This window comes from Eptesicus fuscus, chromosome 21 (genome assembly GCF_027574615.1).
Source record: "Eptesicus fuscus isolate TK198812 chromosome 21, DD_ASM_mEF_20220401, whole genome shotgun sequence".
Classification (NCBI taxonomy): domain Eukaryota; kingdom Metazoa; phylum Chordata; class Mammalia; order Chiroptera; family Vespertilionidae; genus Eptesicus; species Eptesicus fuscus.
The window spans coordinates 5,837,798-5,865,167 of record NC_072493.1 but is presented as its reverse complement, the minus strand read 5'-3'; the positions used below and the strand labels follow the sequence as shown (position 1 = coordinate 5,865,167).

Sequence of the window (27,370 nt, the reverse complement as noted above, 5' to 3'; positions counted from 1 at the left end):
AGAATCATTGATCAGCTGCCTCCTGCATGCCCCCTACTGGGGATCGAGCCCAAAACCGGGCATATGCCCTTGACCAGAATGGAACCCGGGATCCTTCAGCCCCCAGGCCAACACTCTATCCACTGAGCCAAACCGGCTAGGGCATAGGGTAGGAGTAATTTTAAATTTGAAACTATGAATGTTGCTCTCAGATTTTCAATCTGAGTTTGAATGTCCCAAATGGCATATAAAATGCTCCATTTTCTTTTTCTTGATAGAGGCTCTTGAGGCAACCTGTCACCAATGATTGATAAGTGTAGGAGCATAAAGGCCTAGCCTTCTTATTAAAAAAAAATATTTTTATTGATTTCAGAGAGGGAGAGAGGGAGAGGGAGAGAGAGAGAGAGAGAGAGAGAGAGAGAGAGAGAGAGAGAGAGAGAGAGAGAGAAACATCAGTAATGAGAGAGAATCATTGATCGGCTGCCTTTTGTACGCCCCCCCACTGGGGATTGAGACTACAACCCAGGCATGTGCCCTGACCAGGAATTGAACCCTGAGCTCCTGGTTCACAGATTGATGCTCAATCACTGAGCCACGCCGGCCGGGCAAGGCCCAGCCTTCTAAACCTAGCTTGGGACAGGTTAGGAGATGGGGGAGCTCATCCTACTGGAAACTCAGTGTTGGCTTGTTTGAGGCCTCCAGTGAGAATGCACTGGGCTGTTGGCCACAGGCAGGTTTCTGAGCTTCCTTTTTGAGGAGCTGTTTGTGAGGGTTTCCATTGACTGGCTTTGTTCTTTCTTGGAGGTCGTCTGAAGGACATAAGAAAAATTAATTTTTAAAACATGGACTAGAACTTGTTCTCTTGCAATGACTGTCAGAATCCACTGGACCCTTGTGTAAACCGAAGGTTCATGATGGAATCGAGCGGTCTTGCATTTCCTGCGTGAGAAGGCTACCCGGGCGTCCACCTCCTTTCCTGTGGGATGCTCTTCCCAGGTGTGCGGGATGTTCCGTGAGCGAGGGTGCGGGTCTCGGTCTCTCTCCACAGAATGGGGCCCGCCTTTCCTCAGCGAGAGGGAAGGGGAGGGAGTGTGTGTAAAAGCTGACTTTCATTCTGAGGGAGGCCGGGGAGTGGGAACTGTTCTGGGAATCCCGCTTTTGCAAAGGCATTGCGGTTTTTGGCAGGTAGATGGAGACATATAAAGGGCGGGTCAACGAATGGTGAGTTGCCGGCCCAGAAAGGCGATTTAGACCTCACCCCCCTCCAGCCACTTTGTGCTCCAGAGCCATTAGTCACAGACTCACGGACATGCCTGGCGAGTCCTCAGGCCGGAGTGTTTATTAGGAAGACAGACTCACATGCTTGGACACACAGTGAGCCGCAGGGAAGAAACCACCACGGGGAGCAAACGTGATTGTTTTCAGGGACTTCGGTTCTAGAGCCGCCGCATGTCCACTGCACAGCAGACAACTGTGGCGGCTGCTCCGTGAGCCCCCACGCTCGGATCTGAGCCTGTGGGAACTCCCGGAGAGGTGGAGCCCACGGAAGTTTGCACAGACGTGGCGTTGGGGGGTGAAGCTCGGCTCCCGCAAGCGCCAGAGAAGGAAACGCGACTATGGCCGTGGCCTCCGGGTGCGCCCGCAGTGGCTCCGTCGGAAATCCACGCCCTGCGTTGCCACGGGGAGAGGTTTCAGGGCCCGTCCACTGGGGGAGGCGCTGCCGTATTTGTAGTTAATCTGAGCAAACACATCCTCTAAGATAGCTGCCGAGAACTTAGCTTCCAAATGTGCTTTCCTGATGCCGGGAAACACAATCCTAGGGGCCTGTGACTGGTAGGTGTGGGAGCATTTGATGTCAGGGTGGCGTCTCAGGAAAGCACCTGATGCAGAATGGCCGTGACCACTCACGCTGTGCTGGGCGCTGAGCTCCCATCAGATGCCCCGTTCCGTCAGCGCTCCCGGTGGCCCCTGAGCCGCAGTGCCTGCCCCACTGATGATCAAGGAGAGAGGCCCTGGGGCCAAGCATCAGCCATGTTCCCACCGCCTGCGAGGGTGGGACCAGGGTTCAGGCCGGTCTGTCCCCCGCGATTCCAGAGCCGGATTCCCAGCCACCACACTGTTTGCCATCGGTGAGGCCCTGACCTGCCTGGTGGGGGAAAGTTGGTAACGTCACCCGAGATACGTCACAAAAGGGTGTCGTTGGGGTGAGGAGTGAGACCAAGTCAAGCGGAACAGAAACACCTGCTCATTTAAATAGTTTATTTACAGGCTTTCCCGTCACCATCATTCTACTATGATTACAAACACGTACACTGAGTGCATGCACCGCCCACCAAGGAAGAGAATGCTCACCACAACGCGAAGACCCTGACCGCTGGCAGAGTTCCAGAGGACCCGGCACCTCCGACACGCTGACCTCAGCACTTCCCCAAATCACAAAGGACGCATCACTTAGAAACAACGTTCAATCCCCCCTTTCCTGGCCAAGCCGAAGCCAGCATTTCGTGAATCAAGCGAGCGCCGTCCACGCGCCGCGCCAGGCAGGTCACATGGCGTCGAAGTGGAACCGGTGGGCTTCCTGCCGCTTCTCTCTGTCGTCCGCTTTCTGAAAGAGACAGCAGAGTCATTTATAAACGGCAGGAAGTGTCACCGGACAACTCAGTTCTGGGATAAAGTGGTTAGTTTAGAAAAGCCCTCAGCAATGAACGGACACAGGTGTGATTCTGGAACAGTCTATGCACGGTTTTCAAAGTTTACAGGAGTGATTTTATAAGTAACTAGAGGCCCGGTGCACGAAATTCGTGCATGGGGGTCCCTCAGCCCAACCTGCACCCCCTACAATCCAGGAGCTCTCAGGGGATGTCCTACTGATGGCTTAGGCCCACTCCCCGTGGTTCTCTGCTCTCTGCGGGCCTGGAGGTTTCGCTGCAGCCATGGAGATGAAGCCCCCATGCCCTGCTCTCTGCTCTCTGCCTGCCTCCGCCATGCGCCATGCGCAGGAAGCCCCAATGCCCTGCAGTGTGCTCTGTCTGCCAGGTCTGGGGGCTTCGAGGACACCGACACACTAAGGAAGCCGCCTTGCCCTGCTGTCCAGGCTCTGTCTGTGGGGCCTGGGGGTGTACCTGCCGCCACCTTGCTAAGGAAGCCCCCATGCCCTGCTGTCTGGGCTCTGTTTGCCAGGCCTGGGGCTTCCCCGCTGCTGCCGCACTAAGGAAGCCTCCATGCCCTGCTGTCCAGGATCTGTTTGCTGGGCCTGGGGCTTCCCCGCCACTGCAGCACTAAGGAAGCCTCCATGCCCTGCTGTCCAGGATCTGTTTGCTGGGCCTGGGGCTTCCCCGCTGCCGCGCTAAGGAAGCCTCCATGCCCTGCTGTCCAGGCTCTGTTTGCTGGGCCTGGGCTTCCCCACTGCAGCCGTGCTAAGGAAGCCTCCATGCCCTGCTGTCCAGGCTCTGACTGCCGTGTCTGGGGGCGGATCAAAAACCCCTCCGGAGGCGGATCCAGCCTCGCTGCTCCTGTGGACAGGCCGGACACTCCAGCAGCAGAGCTGAGGGGACTGGGTGCCACCATCTTGTGGCTATGGGGGCCGCCATTTTTGTCGCGGAGGTACGGTTAATTTGCTTATTACGCTATTATTAGATAGGATGATATACACTGACACTAAAAGCCAACCAGAGATGTTCCTTAAATGCTTCCTTTTAATTGTGTATTATTTATTTGAAAGTAGGAGGAAACATGAGATTCTGTAAGGACGGAACCAGCGATTACATTTCTCCACTCCTACCCCTGCCTGATGTTAACCAGCGCATCCAAATTAATCATATTAAAGTGCGTTAATTATTTTGGGGTTACCCTATTGAGTTAGCAGAATTGACTCTGTTCCCAGCAAAGTACTGTACTTTGAGGGATTAAAAAGACCCTCATTTTTGTATTTTGCTCTCAAGGAACTTAAAGTCTAGAAAGAAAAAAGCCAAACATACTGAATAATATTTCAGAATAAAAAGTGAAAAATGTGCCTGGCAGTTGGTGATCAACAGATGAACCAGGAGGTCAGGGTTCAATTCCAGTCAAGGGCACAGGCCCAGGTTCGATCTGGGCTCGATCCCCAGTGGGGGGCGTGCAAGGAGGCAGCTGATGGATGATTCTCTCTCATCGTCGATGTTTCTCTCTCTCTCTCCCTCTCCCTTCCTCTGAAGTCAATACAAACAGACATATTTAAATGGAAAAATGCTGCCAATGTCCTGAGAGGGAGACGACTTTGGATGAAGCTGGAGGGCGCGTGTGGGAAGAAGGAAGCCCGGTGGGTGCTGTGATTAGGAAGGGAAGGAAGGAGCAGCCGGGTGGGTGCGGTGGGCGGGAGGCAAGCAGCGAAAAAGCGCCAGGGAGGCAGCACACACGTTTGTGCGTGACCCTCTGCGCCAGGCGGCAGGGGGTGGGAGCCCAGTGTGCCGCCCGCCATCAGATCCCGAGAAGCTAAGGGAGTGACCGCCTCAGTGTAGGTGCTGAGCTCGGGGGGTTTCGGACCGCAACCGGACCCAGTTCGAAGGCTCCCTGGTCTCACCCCTTAAGTTGGTCTGAGAATGAGCGGACTCTGTAGCTCTGTTACCATATTTCTCATGTGAAAAGAGTGACATTTTTGAAGAGAGAAGCCATGAACATTTACCAGACAGGGAACGCGTTCTCTTTTTCATAAGTTAGAGGTAGCGGGTGGTGATTTTAGTGGACGTTTAGTAATTTATGGCGGGCATGGCAATACAGAGGGCGGGTGCAAAAAAGAAATACTTTTGGGACACGAAGGAGCCCTTTTGGGAAAACACTGCTGCGACCTGCTAGTTAGGTACTTTATATTCGTGTACACGTGGAAACTAGCCTTTTCAATTTGCATCTAAACCGCCAATAGCTGTGGCCGCCGCCTGGACTCCTCACTGGCACTGTATGGAAACCTACATATTTGGAGTTTTGCTTTTCATTATTCAGGGTGTTTCATTGAAGCGCAGAAATCACTTCAGTGCAGAGAATACTTGACAGAAGGAAGATGGGCCACTTCAGCTCCTCGCCCCCAGAGCTGGGGCCCGCTGTGAGCCTCTGTGGGCTCTGTTCTTCTCAGGGACAGAGAGAGGGAGAGAGAGAGAGAGAGCGCTCGAGAGAGGTGTCATTCCCGCAGAAGGCCTCCGCGGGAAATCATGAACACTCATAAAAAATGATCATTTTTTCAGGCCATTAGGAAATTGTTTCCAATTAAATTTTTTCCATGTACCTGGTTACTTGGGGCGATCACTACCACTATTGTACATCAACATTTTAAAGTAAATCGTCTCCTGTGATTTGTATGACCTGCTGAGACATAGCACCTTAAGGGAATAAAAGCAAGTATCAATAAGGTGACTTTATAGCTCTGGCCAGCATTGCCCAGTGGTTAGAGCATTGGTCCAAGCACCGAAGAGTCAAGGGTTTGATTCCTGGTCAAGGGCATGTACCTGAGCTGCAGGTTCGATCCCTGGACCTGGTGGGGGCACGTGCGGGAGGCAACAAATCGATGTCCCTCTCTCTCACATTGATGTTTCTCTTTCTGTCTCTCTCCCTCCCTTCCACTCTCTCTAAAGCCAACGGGAAAAAAGTCCTCAGGTGAGGCTTAACAACAGCAACAAAGAGACATTATGGACAGGAATGGAAAGATCTGAAAATCTTACTCATGTCAAAAAGGCTTAAACACGGTGTTTTAAAGAGCAGCGCGTTACTTAGCCAACGTTAGCGTCTCGTTTGTGAACGGACCTTCTCCTGCCAGTGCAGGGTGCCGATGATGGCCAGGATGAACACGCAGACGCCGATGAGCGCGATGGCCGTCAGCAGGACGATGTTACTTGGCGTGAGGTACAGCTTGGCACTCCAGCTGCCGAGGACAACAGAGGAGTCAGAATGACCGTTTTTACTTAAAGATACAATTCTACTGAGACCAAAAAGCAAGACAGCTTATGAACGAAGCGATCCATTCATTCACGTCACTCCTCCATCTGACCCTGTGTTACCAACAAACAGAAGCCACTGCGTTTGGGCAGGACTAACTCTCGCTGGCCCTGAGGGTGCAGGTTTCATCCGCGACCTGGAGTCGGCAGGATTTCTGATGAGGTGCTGTGACATTTCTCCTTGATCCTGTGGACAGTACTCTGAGGGACATTTGTCAAGGGTTCTTGGGAGAACGTTAGACGCTGCTTTCACATCCTGCTTGCCTTCTTAATTTGACACCTTGAACTCTATGCTGGTAGCCACAGGATTTTGGTAAGATTTCCTTATCATCTTTTCTTGGACCTCCGCTCATAGATGTACTACGACCAACTAAGACAACCATGTGACCAGGTGGGTGCAGAGATGGCCTGTGGGGACCCTGGGCCGTCCCTGTGTCATGGTGGATGGGAGGCCACTTACAGAAGCACCCGAGGGAGTCACTCTGCGTCAGGGCAATGGGCAGCTTTAGCGTAAACAGAAGCAGGTCTTTCTTTGGGCAGCCCACCCAGCCAGCACCTGCATCCCGGGAAGCCTGAGGCAGGCACACTGCAGGGGGTTCCACACAAATCACTTCTGTTCTTCCCAAAGAGAGGTAATGGGTATATTTCCATTTCAGAAGTTTAATAAAGGTACAATGGCTCTGATGAATGGCAAGTAGCGACTGACGTATTTGGGGCTAATTAAAATTTATTGATCCACAAGTTAGTCTCTAGTGAGTAAATCTCAAAATAGACCTCAAAGTAAAATCAATTTGGCTTTTATTATGTCTATAAATCTGGAAGGAACATTTCTTCAGAAAGAACAAGAGAAACATGAAAAATGTGGAGATGGTAGAGGAAAGCTGTGACAGAGTTTTCCAGAAGTTCAGAAGTGAAAAGATCTGTGCTTATTAGAAAACCCAGCACCCTGACATGCTGGATTTACAGCTAGTAAACTGAGGACCGATTTGTTTAAGTGGGACATGTAGAAACCTCTCATGGTTAACATGCTCGTTTTCAGATAAGGTTTAATTTGTCTGCATGGGAGCGCCGGGCGCTTTGTATGGGGTGTGCAGTCACGGGGTCTGCGGGAGGGGTGCAGTGCTGGCCCGCCCTCCGGGGGGAGCACAGCAGGGAGCGCACAGGACAGACGCCGGGTCTGGGCAGAGCTCAGGCGGCCTTACCTCCGAGGCATGTCGTGGGGATAAGGAATGACGATCAGCTGGGAGTTGGGGATGATGGCGGTCCACTCCTGCTTCCGCACCGCCTGCAAGGAGGAGGGAAGGCTCAGCGTCTAGTCCCCTGCACACTCGCCTCCCGACGAGGAGCAGACGGGTGCTCTCAGGCTCCGTGGAGCCCTGGGCCTGGGAGGCTGTGTCCATGTCTGTGGCGCCCCGGCAGGGCTCCTGGTGCTGCGGCACAATGTGTGCGATCTCTCAGGGAAGGACCGCATTCCCGCCTCCCGGGTGCGTTCCTTCAACAAATATTATTATTTATGCGCGGCAGTCACTGCTTCCAGGGCTTGGAGCTCAGAGCTGAGGGGGTCTGACAAGCATGTGAGACTCTGAGTGAGACGGCGAGGAGAGCAGGGGAGGGCGAGGCTCACGAGGCTTATGGAGAGGAGACGGGAACTCTAGTTCCCATTAGGACGTGCTCCCGCCAGGCCACCGCCAGTAATTCTCTTAGCTCTTTATTTGCATCACTGCAATTCAACTCAATTCAATTCAATTCAATTCAATTCAACTCAAGAGTTTGAATTCAAATGTTTGAATAGTGAATATTAGAATATACGTTAATTGTAAAAGAAATATATTTGTACTCACCTTCTCTCCAGATGGACGGGGAATCCCGACATAGAGATGATCAAGGAAATTTGCACTTCGACCTAAACCAAGTACATTGTACGGCAGCTGGAGAGCTAGGTGTGCCGACTGGCTGAGTTGTCCAGCTACATTTATTTAAAAAAAAAAAAAAAGACCCTTTGGAAACAATGCTCTCATCAAATATTAAAATGATATACTTAAAAATAGGAATAGAATTTCATGAGGCAAAATCTTTTGTTCTAACAAGTTTGTCACTACAGTTTCTAATTTTCCTTGATTTTTCAGAATACGTCTGACTCACTGCATCTGTGCAGATGGGATTCCTAACTGCTGAGCAGCTGAATGAGCTGCAAACTTTCTTACTGTTTCTCATCCGTTCTGTGCGTTATGTAAGTCATTCATTCACGCAGTCATTCGGTTTTTGTAATTAGACCGAAAGGAGGTATCAGTTGCTGCTTAGAGGTAGTCTGTATCTTCTCTCCGTCCCTCCCCCCTTTCTTGCCTTTCAGTGAGAATGAAATCACCGTCACTAGTTAAGTCCCCCTCCGCCCCCGGCACTGTGGACGTGGCTCTTCCTGTCAGACCTTTAGTTGATGTGAGATTAAGGTAAGGGAACAATTCTTGCAAAAATTCATTTTTTCAGAGAGAAACCATGTCATGGGCATTCCAAAGGGCATCATCGCTCTTTCCATTTTCTTTTGTTACCGATTTGTTTTTTGACACAAAAATATGCCTGAATAATGTTCGCTCAGCGAAGGAGAGCCCCAGCGAGTCCTGGCTTAACAAGTTTCTGAATTAAAACGTAAAGCAGCGATTTGTTCAAACGGTCTATGTCCTCATTTACGTTTCCCTGACCAGCAGTCTATTAAAGTATTTGATTATAACTGTTTGCCCATTTCTCCTTGAATTTTGAAAGCTTTTATTTTATGGATATGTGCTGAGGCAGTAGCATGACAGAGTTTAAACATGTACAGTTAGCTGAAAAGGAGACTCACTGGGATGTACTTCCGTGAGGCCGGCATATACAACAAGAAGGGCTATATAGTGAGCTCTCCCATACTGCTGGGTCCATAAAAATGGAGAATAAAAGCAACTCTGCTTATGCTTCTTCATGGCTAGGCCTCTAGCGTCTCAGAGAAGCATTAATATGTTATGTTCCCTTTTCTTACTTAGAGAATCGGAGCGATCACAGTGTGTTTACTGCGATCTAAACCCCATCTCAGGCCGCCAGCATCTGTCAAAAGCACACATCCCTCGCTTAGTCTTATTTCTTTTTTGTCTTAATGGCGTTTCTCTTTATTATTGCTTCAGAAGTATAGCCAGAGTTTTTCTTTATGATCATATATCAAAACTAGCTCTATGTAACATTCTAGCTTCTATTCCACTGGGAAAAAACTAGGATTACTTTAGGTTGTAGATTGGATTCCTAATTTTTATTTCTCCTGAGAGGAGCTTAGTTAACTAATTTCCACTTCACAATTGGATCAAAATAACGCAAGTAATTTCTCTCAATCTCTGTTACTTCAACTGAAAAATCGGGTAACAATTTGGCTTCATCACAATCGGGAAATTTGAGGAATTAGTATTTGTCACGAGGACCTTCTGTGATCTACTGATGTAAGTCTACAGAAAGACTAAGTGTAATGTAAAGGTGAAGATCTGGTGAGGGGTGTGGAAGCGGGCTAATTTTTGTCACCAGTTTACCTTGCCCATAGACTGACTACAGGTGTTCCTGTGCATTGTGAGCCTGGCACCCAGTCTCACCTGAACCGTTTTTCGGATATCCATTTGCATCCACAGTTGTGTACATGATGTACGGGCCGGGCTGATTCACTCCAAAGGGCTGCAATGAAAAGAAAGGTAAGCCTTGGGAAGTGAGTGAGCCATCTTGTTGGACATCCAGGCACTAAAACTGTCTATCATATATGGTCAGCATCCTGAGCAGCTCTCCCCAGAGGACTGTCACTCTTTGAAGTCTGGCAGCCCCCTGAGAAGCCCCACCCTCAGCATGTCTGCATTCCCCAAGTCTGGAGCTTGCTCTGTGTGAACAGCCCTACCAAGTGGGACTGTTTGTTAAAAACAATCTTCAGCAATTGTTTACACTGAGACTGCCCGAGGCTGTGCTATCAGTTTGGACTCATGTGAGGTTGGCCAACTCTTAAAAGGAAAAATGCAAATGAGATATTCAAATGGTAGCTGTGAGAAGCTCTGACATATTCCTGGGAATCTAGTAGGCCACACATAGGTGCATCACTGTTTCCAGAAAAAAGATCTGACAAGGCCCTAATATTTGAAATAATGACATGAAATTTCCCACACATTAGTGACATACATGAAACCACAGATTCAGGAAGCTTAGAGAATACCAAAGAAGACAAATACCTGAACACCTATACCCAAGATTATCGTATTCAATCAGCAGACAGTCAAAGAGAAAACCCTGAAAGCCTCCAGAGAAGAACAGAGAGAAGATGCCTAGGTCCATGTCAGACTAGGATACAACACGAACACTCCCTCGAGGGGGGAGATTATGGGTCAGTGGTGGGGCCAACACGAGGGCTCTGTATTTGCCTTCAGAAGCCCCGGGAGCACAGGTTTTGACTAACACAATGCTGTCACTTGGCCGGCAGGTGCAGCAGGAGAGTGTTTTAAGGTTAGTGGCAGAGATGATGGGTGACAGACGTGATGGATGGCTGATGTACGGGAGCTGAGTAAGGAGGGAGGTAGAGACAAGAGAGGGCTGATGCAGGTCAAGAGACTAATGCCTTCAAGCTGAACAGGTACAGTTAGAGCAGCAAGAGTGAGAGGCTAGAAAACCATGTGGTCGTCAGAGCTGGATAAAACGCGTTGATTTCAGATTAAAGCGGTTCTGGTAGCGAAGGTCCAGAGTGTGGCCGTGGGAGGGAGGTGCTGACGTTGGGTAAGAAGAAGACTCTTGAGCCCTAACCAGTTTGGCTCAGTGGATAGAGTGTCGGCCTGCGGACTGAAGGGTCCTGGGTCCGATTCCGGTCAAGGGCATGTACCTTGGTTGCGGGCACATCCCCAGTAGGGGGTGTGCAGGAGGCAGCTGATCGATGTTTCTCTCTCATCGATGTTTCTAACTCTCCATCCTTTTCCCTTCCTCTCTGTATATATAAAAAAAGAAGAAGACTCTCGAAATGAAGATAAAGGCATCTGGGTGGGACTAGTTGCTGGCCGGAGCGTTCTTCCTCTCTCCACAGAGACAGGCTGCCTGTGTCAGGCGGGAACCCGCAGGCAGGAGAGCTGTTCAGTCGTGAGTTAACGTGGGTGGTGTGACACGCGGGTTCCCCTCTCCGTCTCACACTGGGTCACGTCTGATGTGACGCTTCCTATTATGATGCCAAAGCAACATAAACACCGCTCTTCCAGGAGACGGGCACTTTCACGAGGGGCATCCACCTGGTCCATGGCCACTGGGCAGGAGGGTATGCGGCTGCTTTAGGGTGTCACAAAGGGGTGGCCTACGGTGTTGGCGAGGAAGGAGAGCCATGCCTGTGAAGGGCAGTCCAACAGGGTCTGAACCCCAAAGGAAGTAATAAATGGGCGAGCAGGGGCAGAGGCACCACCTGCAGACAAGCCCAAAGGCGGGGGCCGCGCGAGTAATCCCGTGGGACCCCCTCTGCCTGCGGGCTTGATGGGACTCACACACGATTCTGTTCCCCTGCAACAGAGTGGCTTTAGGAGGAGGACGGGGCGCTGCTGGTCTTAGAAGGACCACCTGCCTCCACTGCAGTCCTTCCTCCCCAATTCCCACTAGAACGTGTGGGTGAAAGGAACGGTCAAGGTCAGCCTCAAGTTCTCCACTTGACCTGGTAGGGAAGTGTCAGTGAGGGAAGGCGGAGGGACAAAGGACCTGGACTTTCCACAAACTGGGCAGACATCACGCAAATACCCACAGCCATCTTTAGCCTCTGATGAATTACATCTGCACCCCACTTTTTAAAATCGACCTGATGTTTTATAGCAGTTTTTGATTCGCCGCAACGTTAAGTGGAAAGTGGAGCTCCCATACACTGCCTGCCTCCCTCCTCCCAGCTCCCCGCCCATGTACATGCTGTGATGGGAAGCAGAGGGGTCTGGCCGGCACTCATGCGCACTCACAGGAGACGCAGTAGCACAGCACCCAGACTCCCTCCAGGACGAGCACCGAGTCTCCTCCAGCTGCTGGCGCGCACGGCTGGGCATCTGGGCTCCTACCTACACGCAGCTCTGAGGGCCTGGCCTGCAGGAGTTACACCCCGCCCCGGGGTGCCTGCGTGCAATGCTGCCGACAAGGAGCACAGAGGCCCGGCGCCTCTGCCTCCTGGCAGCCGTTGCTGAAGGACCATCCTCGCTTCCGTTCCCCACACATCACGGTCAACTCCTCCTCCTGGAACCTGCCTTCCTCACTCGCTCAGGGGGTCACTCTGAGGCTGGGCCTCGATGGAATCTCTGGGTCAGGGTCTGTTTCCTCGTGTCTCAGCAGTGTGATAGCTCTATGATTTTGGACAACTGAATTTCCCGGCCTTAGTTTCCTCACCTTTAAATGGGGGCTAATTCCTTACAAAACAAGGGCTAGTGAGGACCCAGGCAGGGTATACCATTTACACACACACACACACACACACACACACACACACACACACACACACACTTTCAAATATAATGCAACATTCTTATAATTTCCATGAATAGGCAAGTTAAAAAATGAAGCCTAATTATTTTCACATTTTGTTATTTCACTGAAACATTCCACAAGACAGCAAGTCAATATTAAGACTGTACAAGAAATTTCATTAAAAAATTCATAAGCCTGACCTTGTGTTATGTACCAAGTACACAAAGATGACCCAGGCTTGCCCACAAGGAGTACAGTCTGGTATGGGAGGCCCAGGAGTAATGGAGGGTGGCTTCTTGAGCACGGAAGGGTACTGTAGTCACTCCTAAAGGGTACTGACTTGATTGTAACCTATAACAACTATTTTGTGTGTATCTATTTATCACGCAAAGAATTTCTCAGAAATATTGACAACTGAGAGTTTACTTACTGTTATCTTACGAGGACAGTCATTAGAACAGAGGCCACTAAGAACTGTGGAGAAATAAAGAAAAGGCTACTTATTATCCTATATAATAAAAGCATAATATGCAAATTGACCGAACGGCAGAACAACCGGTCGCTATAACACACACTGACCACCAGGGGGCAGACGCTCAACGCAGGAGCTGCCTCCTGGTGGACAGTGCACTCGCACAGGGGGAGCACCACTCAGCCAGAAGCCGGACTCATAACCAGCGAGCGCAGCGGCGGGGGTGGGAGCCTCTCCTGCCCCCATTGCAGGTGGACAGTAGAAGTGAGGGGGTCCCAGACTGCGAGAGGGTGCGGGCCGGGCTGAGGGACCCCTCCCTCCCCCAGTGCACGAATTTCGTGCATCAGGCCTCTAGTTACTGATAAAATGTAAACTTATATTTAAAGAAAACTCTTACTGTTTCACCTAAAATCTATTAATATGCTCTTTTGGTTGATAATCACAAGCAGAAACCAATTCATTTCTTTAGATCTGAGTAAATTAAATTTTTGTTGTTCACTTTATACCAGGATTTCAAAAGCCTTTGTGAAGCAATCAGGATGCTAATATATAGGTGAGGTAATTCTGGTTACATCCAGCTATAGCTACTGTGGGCTTTATTTTCCAACTGGTTAGCTCCATTTCAAGGATGAATTGGAATCTGACAAAAGTACCAAATGCAAACCAATTAAAATGCCTGCTGAGAAAAACAAATAGAACATTTAGTACTTTATGTCTCAAACTAGACTTTTCCCATTTATATAGTCAAAATTTCTGGTCACAGATTTTGGGCACGTTTGATAACTGCTATAGAAAACATAACTATAAAATAATTGATGAGTCTACCGTACAACAAATATACAAAAGTAATGACACATTTATTCTATAGTCACCCACAAAGAGAAGGCGAGAATATGTGAACAGTCTTTATAGAAGCAACCTGAGTATGAAACACAGCTGTGCTCCTGCTGCTGCCGGTGCGGACGCCGTGTAACAAAGCAGACGTGTGCTAGGACACATGCGAGTGTCACGAGTTGGAGAGAGCTGACAGTTCCGCGCAGCACGCATGCATTATCTCGACAACAGTTACGAATGTGCCAGTTCACACAGGTCCATAGGGAAATGGGTTCTTCTCTTACATTCTGTGACTATAAAATGAGGATTGTTCTAACAGAAGTACAAAGGCACTAAGACATGAGCATGACTGTTTCATCACGCGAGAAGAGAGCTGCTCATTCACACTGAAGCATGCATGTAACTTCATGTTTACATTACATACAACTTCAGGGAAGAGTGAAGTAAAGTTTTCTACTTGCAACACAGTTTTCAATGGTTAAGTTGCTTATCCCGGGACAGTGACTGGTTCTCACTGTTTTATTCTCAAGGGTTCTTTTGTTTGGTTTTTTGTTCATCTTCCCTCAACTCTAGGCAGACATTAGTATTTCTTTTCATTTGTCCCAAAGTGATTTTCACACACCTTCACTGAAACCATCATTTTGCTGAACAGCAATGATTTGCCCACGAGTCTGTTTCTGACTAGCAGGTAGGCTCTGCATCATTTCCTCACCATCTCAGGGCCTACGCCAATGGAGCCGCCCAAGAAATACCCGTGACAGCAGGAAAAGATGGATTATTCAATAAACGGTCCCAGAGAATGGGCTACTTGGAGGAAAATGAAGTGAGACTATAACGTATAACATAATAATTACATTTGGCAATGACCCAAATAATATCAAGAACTCTTACATTTCAATAATGAAAAGACAATCCATTTAAAAATGAGCAAAAGATCTGAACAGGCATCTCTCCAAAGAGGAAGAGAGAGATGAGTTCATGAGAAGGTGAGCGGCTTCGTTCGCAGCGAGGGCAACTCGCACCAAACCAGCAAAGTGCGTGCTACTCAGGGTCCAAGAGCGGAAGCACCCAAACACGCCCTCCACAGGGGCTCTGCACACGCCAGGGACAGGCTCCGCCCCGCACAGGGAAGAGTCCCGCCGTGGGCCACCCCACGGGGCAGCCCTGAGGACGTTATGCTGTGAAATAGCCAGACACAGAGGACACATGCCGCCTAGCCCACCTCGTGAGGTGCCGAGGAGCCAGGCTCGTGGGAAGTGGGATGGCGGTGACCAGGGGGACTCTCAAGCCCAGTGCTTCTGGGTTTAGCTTAAGGCGCGGCAGGGACAGCGGAACTACCTCCGGGAAGATTATTAAGCATCATTTTCGCAAACTTCTTTCCCTGATGTGTGGTGAGTGGCGGACTCTGCACAGGGACTTGTCACTGCTGCCCTTCCTTAGTCCCCGCAGGAAGACCGCGAGGAAGTGCAGTGCCCCCTATTCAGAAGCGGAGCCGAAGCGGGGGCCAGCACGCCACGCCAGGCACAAAGCTCACGGAGCTCTGAGGGGCCACGTGGCCACTGGACACTGACTCGCCTGGAAGACACGTTCTCCTGCTTCAGGGGAGGCGGGAGAGACGGCACGGCGGGATGGCTGTGTTCTCTGTATGGGGGTGCTGAATACCAGGTGTACCGGTTAATAATGCGGATTTTCTTCAATCGATGGAGTTGCACATATGTTGATATATATGCAATTTGATATGTATGCAATTTTGTTGTATTGACAGCAAGCTTCAAAACTTCATATGTCAAATTTGCTAAAGGTGTTAACATCATAGATATTTTTACACTTAAAAATGTCGAATTTTATGCCAAAAAAAGAGCATTTGCGGGAAGTTTTAATTTATTACTTTATTTTGAAGAAGAAGTTATCGTATATTTTGGAAAGCTTATGGTGAACATGCTCCATCTCAAGATACTTGTGAACGCTGGTTTAAATGCTTTAAAAATGATGATTTTGATGTGAAAGACAAAGAACGTCCAGGTCAATCGAAAAAGTTTGAAGACCAACAATTACAAGCATTATTGGATGAAGATGCATGTCAAACTCAAAAACAACTTGCAGAAAGGTTAAACGTTGCTCAACAAACAATTTCCAATGGGTTTAAAGCAATGGGAAAGATTTTAAAGGAAGGAAAATGGGTGCCACATCAACTGAACGAAAGACAAATGGAAAACTGAAAAGTCATCAGTAAAATGTTGCTTCAACGGCACGAAAGAAAGTCTTTTTTGCATCGAATTGTGTCTGGCGATGATTATTTTGAGAATCCCAAATGCACAAAATCATGGGTTGATCCAGGTCAACCATCAACATCGACTGCAAGGCCAAATTGCTTCGGAAAGAAGACAATGCTCTGTGTTTGGTGGGATCAGGAAGGTGTGGTGCATTATGAGCTTCTAAAACCAGGTGAAACCGTTAATACTGATCGATACTGACAACAAATAATCAATTTGAACCACCCTTTGATCCTGAAATGACCAGAATGTGCCAGAAGACACGGCAACATAATTTTGCTTCATGATGATGCACCATCACACACTTCAAAACCAGTTAAAGACACGTTAAAAGATCTTGCCTGGGAAGTATGAACCCACCCGCTGTATTCACCAGACCTTGCTCCTTCAGATGACCACTTGTTCCAATCGATGGCACACGCACTTTCTGAGCAGCACTTCAAAACGTACGAAGAAGTGGAAAATTGGGTCTCTGAATGGTTTCCCTCAAAACAAGAACGGTTCTATTGGGACGGTATCCACAAATTACCTCAAGATGGGGGGGAAATGTGTAGCTAGCGATGGACATTACTTTGAACAAAGCACTTTTGATATTTCTCTTGAAATTATCGTGTTTCCTTTTTTTTTTTTTTTTAAATATATTTCATTGACTTTTTACAGAGAGGAAGGGAGAGGGATAGAGAGTTAGAAACATCGATGAGAGAGAAACATCGATCAGCTGCCTCTTGCACACTCCCTACTGGGGATGTGCCCGCAACCAAGGTACATGCCCTTGACTGGAATTGAACCCGGGACCCTTCAGTCCACACGCCGACGCTCTATCCACTGAGCCAAACCGGTTAGAGCCGTGTTTCCTTTGATTACAATCTGCTATTATTAACCGGTACACCTAGTATTTACTCAAAATTACATAATGGGCTCTCTTTTCATTTTTGTATAGAACAAGCTAAAAATTGGCTTGTATCCTGTATCTATTTTTGTTTTTTACCAGACTTCCTCTGTCAAATTTGAAGTTTCATATTGTATGGCCAAAAATGATAAGATTTCAATATCTTGTAGATACAAATTACACATATATTACCGAACATGCATTCCTTGGTTTTTACAAGATTCAGGAAGGAATGAGACCAATGCTTGAGCGTCATTAATATTCTGCATATAATACTTTATACGCCTGGGACTGCGAGCGCTTCCCAGGACACGGAGCCTCGGAGCCTCGGGCGGCAGCCGGGCCCGGTACCCTCAGACGTGGGTAGGAAGTCACAGGCCACAGCACCCGGAGACTCTTAGGTTTACACTGTTTACATGCAACTTTTCAAGCACACACCCTAGAACAGTATAAGGAAGCCCACGGACATGCCACCCAGCTTCAACTGTCAACAGCACGTGGCCAACCACGTCCACGGGCCACTTCCTGCTCCCGGGCCCCGCAGGGGAACCTCAGGCCTGCGTTCCCGTGCAAGCACGTGGCGGTCTGGTTGCTCCTTCTTTAAGGAGGTGGTCCTCTCCGAGCAGCCACGGTGTGGGCCACTGCGGCCCTCGTGTCTGGTCTGCTTCAGGGAGAACACCGCCCTAACTGGACCAGGACTCAGTTTATTTTTTATTATTTTTAAATTTATCTTTATTGCTAAAAGCATCACAGATGTCCCCCTTTTCCCACCACAGACCCCCTCCACCCAAGGTAAGCATACCAAATATACAGCATGTTTAAAAAATTTATTTTAGCCCTAGCCAGTTTGGCTCGGTGGATAGAGAATTGGCCTGCGGACCAAAGGGTCCTGGGTTGGATTCCTGTCAAGGGCACGCACCTTGGTGGCAGGCTCCTCCCTGGCCCGGGCCCTGGTCACGTGCAGGAGGCAACCCATCGACGTGTTGCTCTCACAGAGATGTGTCTCTCTGTCTCTCTCTCTCTCCCACTCTCCCTAAGAAATCAGTGGAAAATACCCTTGGGTGAGGATTAAGACAGAAACACCCAAAACAAACAAAAATTTTTTAGCTCTAAAATAGCCAAATCATACCCCCTTCGAAATGGCAGAGGGGACAGTCACATGGACAGGAAGTGTAGACTCATGCTGGCTTCCTGTGGCCACATGGGTGATGGAGGCGGAGCCATCCTGGCTCATTCAAATAAGAGTGCATTCGCTAGGAAATTCTCAGAAAACAAAATTACATGCTCTTGTCATTTTCATTTCTCAAGTCTCCTAATACTCATATTTCTGTGGCTTTTCCGTGTTTAGCTAATTAGGACCATTTCAAAACTGTAATATTCATATGGAATACATGTCATTTCATTAACAAGTGGACTGATGGCTGTCTGGGTGTCAACTGTGATGACAGCAATAACACAGAGACAGTTACCTTCTAACACCAATTCATGACAACACTCTCCGCAAACCAGAAACGGGAGGTTTCCCACACAACACAGAGCGCCCACAGAACCCACAGCTCATCACGCTCAACGGTGGAGACGAACGGCTTCCCCCTGAGATCAGAAACAAGGCAAGAATGTCCGCGCTCCCCAGCCATCAGCACAGGGATGGGCATTCTAGCAAGAGCAAGAACAGGGAAAGGCAGAGCCCCGGAAGAAAGACAGAGAACTGACCCTTTACGAACGCCATGCCTGTCTCTGGAGAAAGCCCCAGGGACCCTAAAAACACCACGGGGAACCCAAACCGAACACAGGAACCTTTACAATCACTCCGGGGGCATAAACACGGGCAGAGCTGACGGCGCCCGTGCGGGTTCCGGGCCGGCCCGGGTGTCGGGAGGGGACGGCTGCGTGGGCGGGAACAGGACCGGGGACAATGAGTGACTAAGTACACCGGGAAACGGAGCGAGAAGACATCACCAACAGGAAGGTGAGGGAGAGCCTGTGAAATGGTTTGGTTGGAACAGCGGTCACGGCAGGAACTCATGTGGATGCGAATAATAAACGTAAACCAAACACTCACCGATGACTTTCACAAAGTACGCATCTGCTTCGAAGTTGTTCTTCAGCGCGTGGATGGCCACGTCGCTCTTCCCCTGCCCTCTGCTGAGCACCACGATGTCCAGGATGCCCTGGGAGAGCAAACGGACGTGGTGAGCGCAAACCAAGGCTGCACGGACAAGTGCTGGGCACGCAGGGCATGTTGCTCACGTAAACGTAACCCTTCTTCACCCCCATGTTCCAATACAAACACATGAACAAGACATAAGCCCCGAGTAGGAAATACAAGGACAGTGAGAGACACTGCTGATTCAGATCCCCAAGAGGACAGCGCTTTGCTCGGTTAGCTCCCAGGCTGACGTGCGTGAAGGTAAAGGCCCGTGACAGGGACCCCACGTCACGGCCACACCTGGGCAAGGAGGACTGCCTGCCTGGCGCCACCCCTGTCACATGCCCTGCGGAAGGGGAAGCTTTGCTAACCCTACTGGAGGAAAGAGGGCGCCCGTAAGGGTCCCTGTCGCCAGGTCATGAGGTTGACCAGTGACCGGCTTTCCCACGTTAGCCGCCCGTGTTTCTTCTGTAAATGACGATGCCCTTTTTCTCGAGAGGGAATTTTTGGTGACTTCTATCAGTTTTTATAAGCCCTTTTCATAGCAAGGATGTTAATTACTTGATTCCTCCATAGCAAATTTATTTCCCAGAATCAAAGGCAACTTTAAATGTCATTCATTTAAATTTCATCTAGGGTGTCTTTTCTGTAGAGGAATTAAACATTGACTTGTAGGCAATTCCCTGGCACCTTTTCGCCAGTTACTTTTATGCTTGAAAACTGCTAATAAAGGTGAAATAACATGCGATCTGGTGGCAGGGAGACAGAACAAGGGCCTGGATAATTCTATGACTGAGAATCAGCCGCTTGTAAAAACAATAAGAGCAAAAGCGGGGGTAGGAGAGACATGCACGCCCTGCCTGGGGGCGTTTCCCTCTGAAATAGAGGGTATTTCACGGCGTCCTGTGCTCAGCGCTGGAGTTCAAGGCATTGTATCAGACACGTGACTCCTGAGCGGGACCGGCTTCCACAGCGAGGGGGAAGCAGGGCCCTGCGTGCCTTTCCCGCGTTCACCTGCAGCCGAAGGCCGACGCGCAGCACCGGGCACAGGTGCCCGTGGCTCACACCGCGAGGAGCCCGAGCCACTCCTGCCCTGGGCCGGTGCCGGGCTGGTTCCTGCGGGCGGCGCTCCCGTCTGCGGGGCCCACACCCCTGCCCGGCTCAGTGCTCCCCTCGGGGGTGTTCTCACGTTTCCCTGAGCTGCCTGGCCAGGGGTGTCGTAAATGTGTCCCCTGCGTTTAGCCTCAGAGGGGCTTTCCTGAACGAACGGATTTGCTTTCAGGGCCTCATCTATTCCTGGTCCAACAGGGTGAAGCGAGAGAGCGGGAGAGGATCAGCCCCCAGCCCCGCGTGGACTCACGTCTTCGTAAATGTCGAAGAAGGTGGCGACCGCGGCCTCCTTGATCTGACTCAGGTCCGTCAGCTCCCAGTACACGCGGAACATGCGGTGCGCGCCCTCGCAGCTCGCGTTGTTACAGGGCACGTTCTCCAGCAGAAAGGCCTGCTGGCTGCTGCAAGGGAGGACAGGCATTGAGGACACGGACACGCGTGCACGTCACGCGGACGAGAGCTCACAGCACTGTGCTGTGCACTGGGAATCGCTACCAGAGTGGAGCGTCTTTATTTTTAATCTTTACTGTTGACAGGGTTACATATGCCCTTTCCTCCCATTACCTCTCCTACTCCCCCCTCGCCCCGCCCCCCGCCTTCACCCTGTTGTCAGTGGAGAGCGGGTCTTCAATGCTCTCACCATAACAACAAAAACCAGAAGACAGTGACTGTGCGCTGGAGAATGCCAACGGACCTCAACGTAGTAAGCATGCCATTACACACAGCTGCAGGACTCACGGCATCGAGAGACTCACACAATGTTCTGTCAGTTATACCGCGGGAAACTGGAAAAACCAGTAACAGAGAGATGGGAAATCCCAAAGATTTGGGAATGAAATGCAACACCGCTAAACGGTCACGAGGACAGGAGGAGGCAGGGGGAGCTGAGCAAGCACTCTGCAGGGAGCGAGGGCGGCGGCGAGTCACTAAGGCAGACCGAGAGGAAAATTACAGCACTGCACACTCATTGCCAAAGGAGGAAGGTCTCGAGTCCATGACTCAGTTTCTTCTTTTGCAAACTGGAAGGAGAGGAGCAAGCAGAATCTGAAATAGCAGAAGCAAGGAAATAGCACAGCGGAGCGCAGTGAGGCAGGAAACAGAAAAACCAGACAGAAAACCAACGGAACAGGAGCTGGTTCTTTGCGAAGAACAATTTAAAAATGGATAAAACTTCAGCCAGAACGGCCATTAGAAAACTTCACAGAGAGAAAACCCCGAGAAACACGGCAAGGATGGGAGCAGTGACCTCCCACAGGTCTCACCGGCAGCAGGAGCAGGAAGGGAATGGCAGAAACACCTGGCGCCAAGGGAGCCCTCAAGCTCTAGGAAGTGAATTCCGTGGAATCACACGACCAAAGCTCGCTTGGAGGGAGGGGCTGGTCTCCATCTCTCCTCAAAGGCACCTGACCCCGGATCTCAATACGCGCACTTGCCCATGCCCGGGTCATGCGCAGTTAATGCGCTGCGCGCACCTGCCCATTTCTCACTAAGACAGGTCGCTGATGGGTCATTAGCGGGGGTGACTGTCTCCCTGGCTGCTTAGAGCCGGTGAGTCCGCCTCAGTCATTCGTCCCCAGTCAGCCCCGTGTCTGACCTTCCTCCACGCTCCTCCTCCTCACTCCAAGCCCCAGCCCCCCTGGGACAGGCCAGTCCTCCTGTAACCCGTAAGACAGGCAGCTCTCCACACACAGAAGGAAAATGAATTAAGAAGGAAAATAAATCCATTGGGAAATCTCTAAAAATAAAACCATTTTTAAAAATTGCTGCTCTGAAACCCATGCTCCCAGCCAGTGGTAAATGCAGAACCCTCCGCTCAGCTAATAGAACAAAATAAATCTTACACGCTGGGAGGCTAGCCACTGAGACGCCTCTGTGATGCGGATCCCTGACAATTAGAAATGCTCACGAGGTCCAAGTTGCTACTCAGAAGCAGGTGTGCTTGTGCTCTGGGCAAAGCAGCACATCTGTCCCCGGCAGATTCCTATCACCCCGGACAGGGGACCAGCCAGTTTCCTGCGTGGAGGAGGCGGGGCTTGCAGAGCACGGCCAATTGAAAGGCAACACTCACAGGACACAATACTGAAGGCCAGCTGTCCCATTGGGTCACCTTTTAATTTACCTTTATTCGAAGGTTTCCTTCTATTGGCGTATTGGGTGGCCACTACGTTTTCTTTCTCGGTTTTATAATACTTGTGGTTTTTATTCTGTTAAATGAGCCGTAATGTATTGTATCGTTAGCTCAGTAGTCGGCAAACTCATTAGTCAACAGAGCCAAATATCAACAGGACAACGATTGAAATTTCTTTTGAGAGCCAAATTTTTTAAACTTAAACTTCTTCTAATGCCACTTCTTCAAAATAGACTTGCCCAGGCCGTGGTATTTTGTGGAAGAGCCACACTCAAGGGGCCAAAAAGCCGCATGTGGCTCGCGAGCTGCAGTTTGCCGACCACTGGGTTAGCTGTTTAGTGGCACAAACAGGCTACTCAGACGTGAAGAGTGAGAAATCTCGTCAAGGCACCCCTGATCAAGCCGCTGACAGAAGGCGCAGTGAGGTTAGGGCGTGTGCCAGGACGGGTAAGAGGAAGGGAGAGGAGGGACAGAGGTGGGGATGTGGGGGGCTGCCCGTTTCCCTCCGAGTGGCTGGGCGTGACGGCACCAGCTGAGACGGGGTTCGGGGAGAGGATTCCTTCAGGTTCGGGTGCGATGGGGAGTGTCCGGGGAAGGTCCACCGGACGGCTACACACACAGGCGTGAGGCACAGACACGGGGAGTCCTATGCTTACAGTGCAAGTAGCCGAAGTAGAGAAAGAGCATGCAGAGTGAGAACCAAAGGCTGAGAATGGAACCCTTAGGAACACTAACATCGAAGACGGCCACAACGCAAAGAAGTTCCTAGAAGACGGGGTTCAAGGAAAGCTAGGGAGGCTGTGGAGGGACCAGGAGTTCAGGAGCAAGTTGCCCGTCACCAAATGTCGGCAGGAACCTGGCTGCCGGAGGCTGAGGAGGGGCCCTGCACCTGCGAGCTGAGCCAGGGGAGGGATGCGGGGTGGCGAGTGGGCGGGGCCGGACCGGCGGGTGTGGGTGAATGGGGATAAAGTGGAGAAGCAGTTCAGAGGCCCAGAAATTCCTTTTGGGGTTGGGAGACTTGCATGTACAGTATTGCTACAAATACTGGGGGCGGAGGGTGGAATGGGAAGACTCTGAAGGCAAAGGTGAGGGAGACCATTGCTGGGGAGGGTCCTGCATCCCGAGGAGATGGGCGGGTATCGGGTGGGAAGGGTATCGGGGGAGACGAGAAGTCACTGGGAGCCGCTGGAATGATCCGGGTGAGGAGGGAGTACCTGACCAGGGAGGCGGCAGTGAGAACCTCGGGGGAGGCCCGCACCTGCTCGTGGGGAGGCCAAGTCTTTGTGGGAAGCGGGGCCTCAGGAGGCAGAGCCGGAGTTGGAGAGGAGGGGCTACCGTTAAGTGTGGGCTTAGACAGGCGAGTGTGAGCAGACGGTGGACACCCACACGCACGGAAGACAAGGGCTGAGGTGAAGGCCTGGAGGTCTCCACCCAGGAGGTGGGACAACCTGTCGTAAATCTGCACAGAACAGCAGGGAGGAAACCAGAAGAGCCCACGGCTGCGGGCCTCCTGAAGGTCTCAGGAGACAGGGACGATTTCTTCTCATCCCCACAAGGACAGCGCAGTCAGGAGAGACACTTCGCACAGTGATGGGAAATCGTGTCCCTCAACATCGGAGGACGTGTGAACGTTAGCTGAATATGACACCTTCCCTTGCGATGTTTTACTCGGAGTTACAGACACTCCCCGCCCAGGCGATCTTAGAGAATTCCTGTGTTTTAAGTATCAGCGAGGAAATGCCTGTTCTCCCCAGAGGACTGCTCTGGGCAACGAGGCATCTGCATGTACAATTGTTAGGTAAACGTCAGTCAGTCATTTACGGGTGGAGATGGCAATGAAATTCAAACAAGGAATACGAATTTGTCCTGTCACCAGCCGTATTTTGTGTTTACACCATATTCTAAAACCAATTTCTGTAAAGCACTCATTATTTCATGAAAGGGGAGAAATTCGATGTGCTTGAATACCTGTGCGGCGAAAGAACTCACCACATTTGAGTTTCAATGCTTTCTTCTTGGGGAAAGTTTGACAACATGCTGAGGTAAGACAATTACGCACCTTCAGGAAAGGGCATTATCCCGTCAATGAAAATGCATTGAAATGAGATTAAACCAGGAATGTATACATAATCACCTATTAAGCCCTTTCTTAAGCAGAGGACAAAACATTTAGGTAATTAACTAACAGGGAAAAAGAAGAAGAAAATAATTAATTAGAGCTTCTATGAGGCTGAAAACTTTCTCCTGGTCAGGACTTTCTTGGCCTCGAGTGGCCCCAATTTAAGATTCACGCTCATCATCCGAAGTTCTTCCACCCTGCCTGGGAGGTGAGAGAAGTCTCACTTCTTGAAATGATGATGGCTTGGAAACTGCCACATCATGGCATAGCCGTGATAATGTGATAATGGAAATTTACAGCAAATGTCACTAATAAGCCATGACTCCCATGTTATGGCACTCGAGGTAATAAGCGAAGAATACGGTTCAGAGAGACCGAAACGGCTCTGCCGGAATTCAACCCCCAGCTGTAACATGCCGGGAGGTGAGCCCAGGCACCAGGCCCCCTCCTCACTCTGAGGAGGCCGTTTCTGAGGCCGTGGCTCCTGAAAAGCCATGTCCCTGGGGGTCTTCTTGGGTCAAACCTTCACTTACTCTCGAGGGAGGGAAGTCCTTTCTAAGGCCTGTGACCACGGCATTGTTACAGTAACAGTTTCATGTTCACAAAGCACGCGCCACATTTCCCACATGCGCCTGAGCACGTGTCACCTGCCCTTCTGCTGTGCGGGGGACACGGTTGCCCACCTCCCGAAAGGGCTCAGAATGAGTCACAGATGTATTTTCTCGGAAGGTGAGAATCCCAGGCCTCTCCCTTACATTTCCTCAACTGCTGGTTTTGTATTTCGAAGGACACCATGTCTGAAATCCCAATCGTGGGCCTAAACAAAAATTCGAGCAAGTAAATCCTTTTCTGGTGATTACTGTGGTAGGACTTCCAATACTACGTTGCATAAGGGTGGTGAGAGTGGGCATCCATGTCTTGTCGCTGATCTTAGAAAGAGCTTCCAGCTTTTTATCACTGAGTATGATGTTAGCAATGGGTTTGTGGCCTTTACTGTGTTTAGGCATGTCCCTTCTATGCCCACTCATTGAGAGGTTTTGTAAGAAATGGATGTTGACTTTTTTCAAATGGTTTTCCTGCATTTACTGAGATGAGCATATGACTTTTATCCTGCATTCAGTGTATGTGATATAGTATAATGCTTGACTGGTGGATATTAAACCACCCTTGCATTCTGGGAATAAATCTCAGTTGATCATGGTATATGATTTTTTTATGTATTGCTGAATTTGTTTGGAGCATTTTTGTATCTATGTTCATATAAGAGATTGGCCTGTAATTTTCTTTTTTGGTAATGTCTTTCTCTGGTTTTGGTGTTAGGGTAATATTGGTCTTTATAGAATGAGTTTGAAAACTTCCCCTCCTCTTCAATTTTTAAATTACTTTGAACAGGATAGTGACGAATACTTCTTGGAATGTTTGGTAAAACTCCCCTGGGAAGCTGTCTGGTTCTGGACTTCATTGAATAAAAAAAAAAAAGTTTTTTCCTTTATATTAGATGTCCACTTTTGTTCTACAGAAAATAAATCTGTGAAAAAGAACTAGTGTTCTTTTTTCTCTTTCTTTTAAAAAAAATACTTTTATTGATTTCAGAGAGAGGAAGGGAGAGGGAGAGAGAGAGAGAAACATCAATGATGAGAGAGAATCACTGATTGGTTGCCTCCTGCACACCGCCTACTGGGGATTGAGCCCGAAACCTGCGCATGTGCCCTGACTGGGAATGGAACTGTGACCTCCTGGTTCATAGGTTGATGTTCAACCACTGAGCCAGGCCGGCCGGGCGGAAGGGTGTTCTAAGCAGCTGGAAGAAGTTCAGGGACTACGTGAAATAGGATCCAAGCTGGTCTTGTTATTTGAGGACTGTACCACATTTGGGTGCTATTTAGTTACAAAGTGTCACGTGATGATATTTTACAAATGTTGACTCAATCCCCGTACCTGCCAGATGTGTTCTTCAGTATGGCCAGGGCGTCCGGGTAGCCGTCCATGTTGTAGTCGCCGATGTGAAGGGTGATGGGAATCGGTATTTCCATCGGGTGCTGTTCTTGCACAAACGGCACGAAGCCCCACAGTGTGCCCTTGCTGCTGAAGTCCTGCAGGACCGGGACCCACTGTGGACAGGAGAGAGAGGAGATGGCTCTGCAGTCATTTTAGGAAAAAATTCACCATCTGCAAAACAAGCAATCCATTCCAAGTCCTCAAGATAAACATCACCTTGTTTAAGTTCTTCCTCTCTACAAGGGGGAGGGCATTATCCTTTACTCTGGTAAAAACTGATCACTAGTCGTCTTTCCCTGAACGGGCACATACGGCCTTAGAAGGATTTCACAGAATTTCAGAATCTTAGGACTAAAATGACATTACTAATTACAGAGCTGAACTGCCCATTTTAAAACCTGTGTTGACTGGAAATGTAACCTTAAATAAATAGTGTCAAAAATTAGAGCAAGCTGTAATATGTCACTGATGTCCTTTCAGGAGGACCAGGTTAGGGGGGCAGTTAGAACACGACAAAGTTCTTTCTGGCCAACCTCGTTCCCCGCCGGGCCTCTGACACATAACCGTGACCTTGGCCATCACTCCAGAGCCAAACCACCACCCCGATGAGCTCTGCCTTCCCCGGAGGATGAGCTGTATCACTAGAAGATGGAAGCTCCCATGTCAGTAAGTTCTTTATTTCTAAATGAATGAACGAACAGAACAGAGAGAATAGGCTGATTTTAAAATAAGCGTTTGGAAATCCCTTTCTTTTCTGAATGCCCCAGTTTTTCCTTTGTACAGCCTAATGCACACCATGGATCTGAGGGTGGAAAAGATGCTGTTAAAAGTGCAGATGTGCCCATGGTGAGCTAGGAGCAGGGACGCCGGCAGGGAAGCTGGAGACACCGAGACAGAAGCAGGCGCAGCTGGCTCGGAAGGGCAGGCGGCCAAGCACACCTGCAGGGGTTTTCTCTGACGAGCAGGTGAACTACAGTAAAAGCGGCTCCTTGAAAAGGAT

The 27,370-nt window shown here is 49.7% G+C and overlaps 1 protein-coding gene across 1 annotated transcript in view; it reads right to left on the bottom strand.

Annotated features, from left to right (window-relative positions):
* Positions 1-2,223: 2,223 nt before the first annotated feature.
* The window catches only part of ITFG1 (integrin alpha FG-GAP repeat containing 1), a 54,804-nt gene continuing 29,657 nt past the window's right edge, over positions 2,224-27,370 (bottom strand). Inside the window, exons 10-18 of the mRNA XM_054710709.1 lie at positions 26,311-26,483; positions 20,376-20,526; positions 18,929-19,037; positions 12,829-12,872; positions 9,545-9,623; positions 7,781-7,905; positions 7,142-7,224; positions 5,749-5,866; positions 2,224-2,584 (exon numbers count right to left, since the gene is read on the bottom strand). Of these exons, the coding sequence (XP_054566684.1) occupies positions 2,525-2,584; positions 5,749-5,866; positions 7,142-7,224; positions 7,781-7,905; positions 9,545-9,623; positions 12,829-12,872; positions 18,929-19,037; positions 20,376-20,526; positions 26,311-26,483 (942 nt within the window). The 3' untranslated portion in view covers positions 2,224-2,524. The remainder of the gene's footprint in view (positions 2,585-5,748; positions 5,867-7,141; positions 7,225-7,780; positions 7,906-9,544; positions 9,624-12,828; positions 12,873-18,928; positions 19,038-20,375; positions 20,527-26,310; positions 26,484-27,370) is intronic.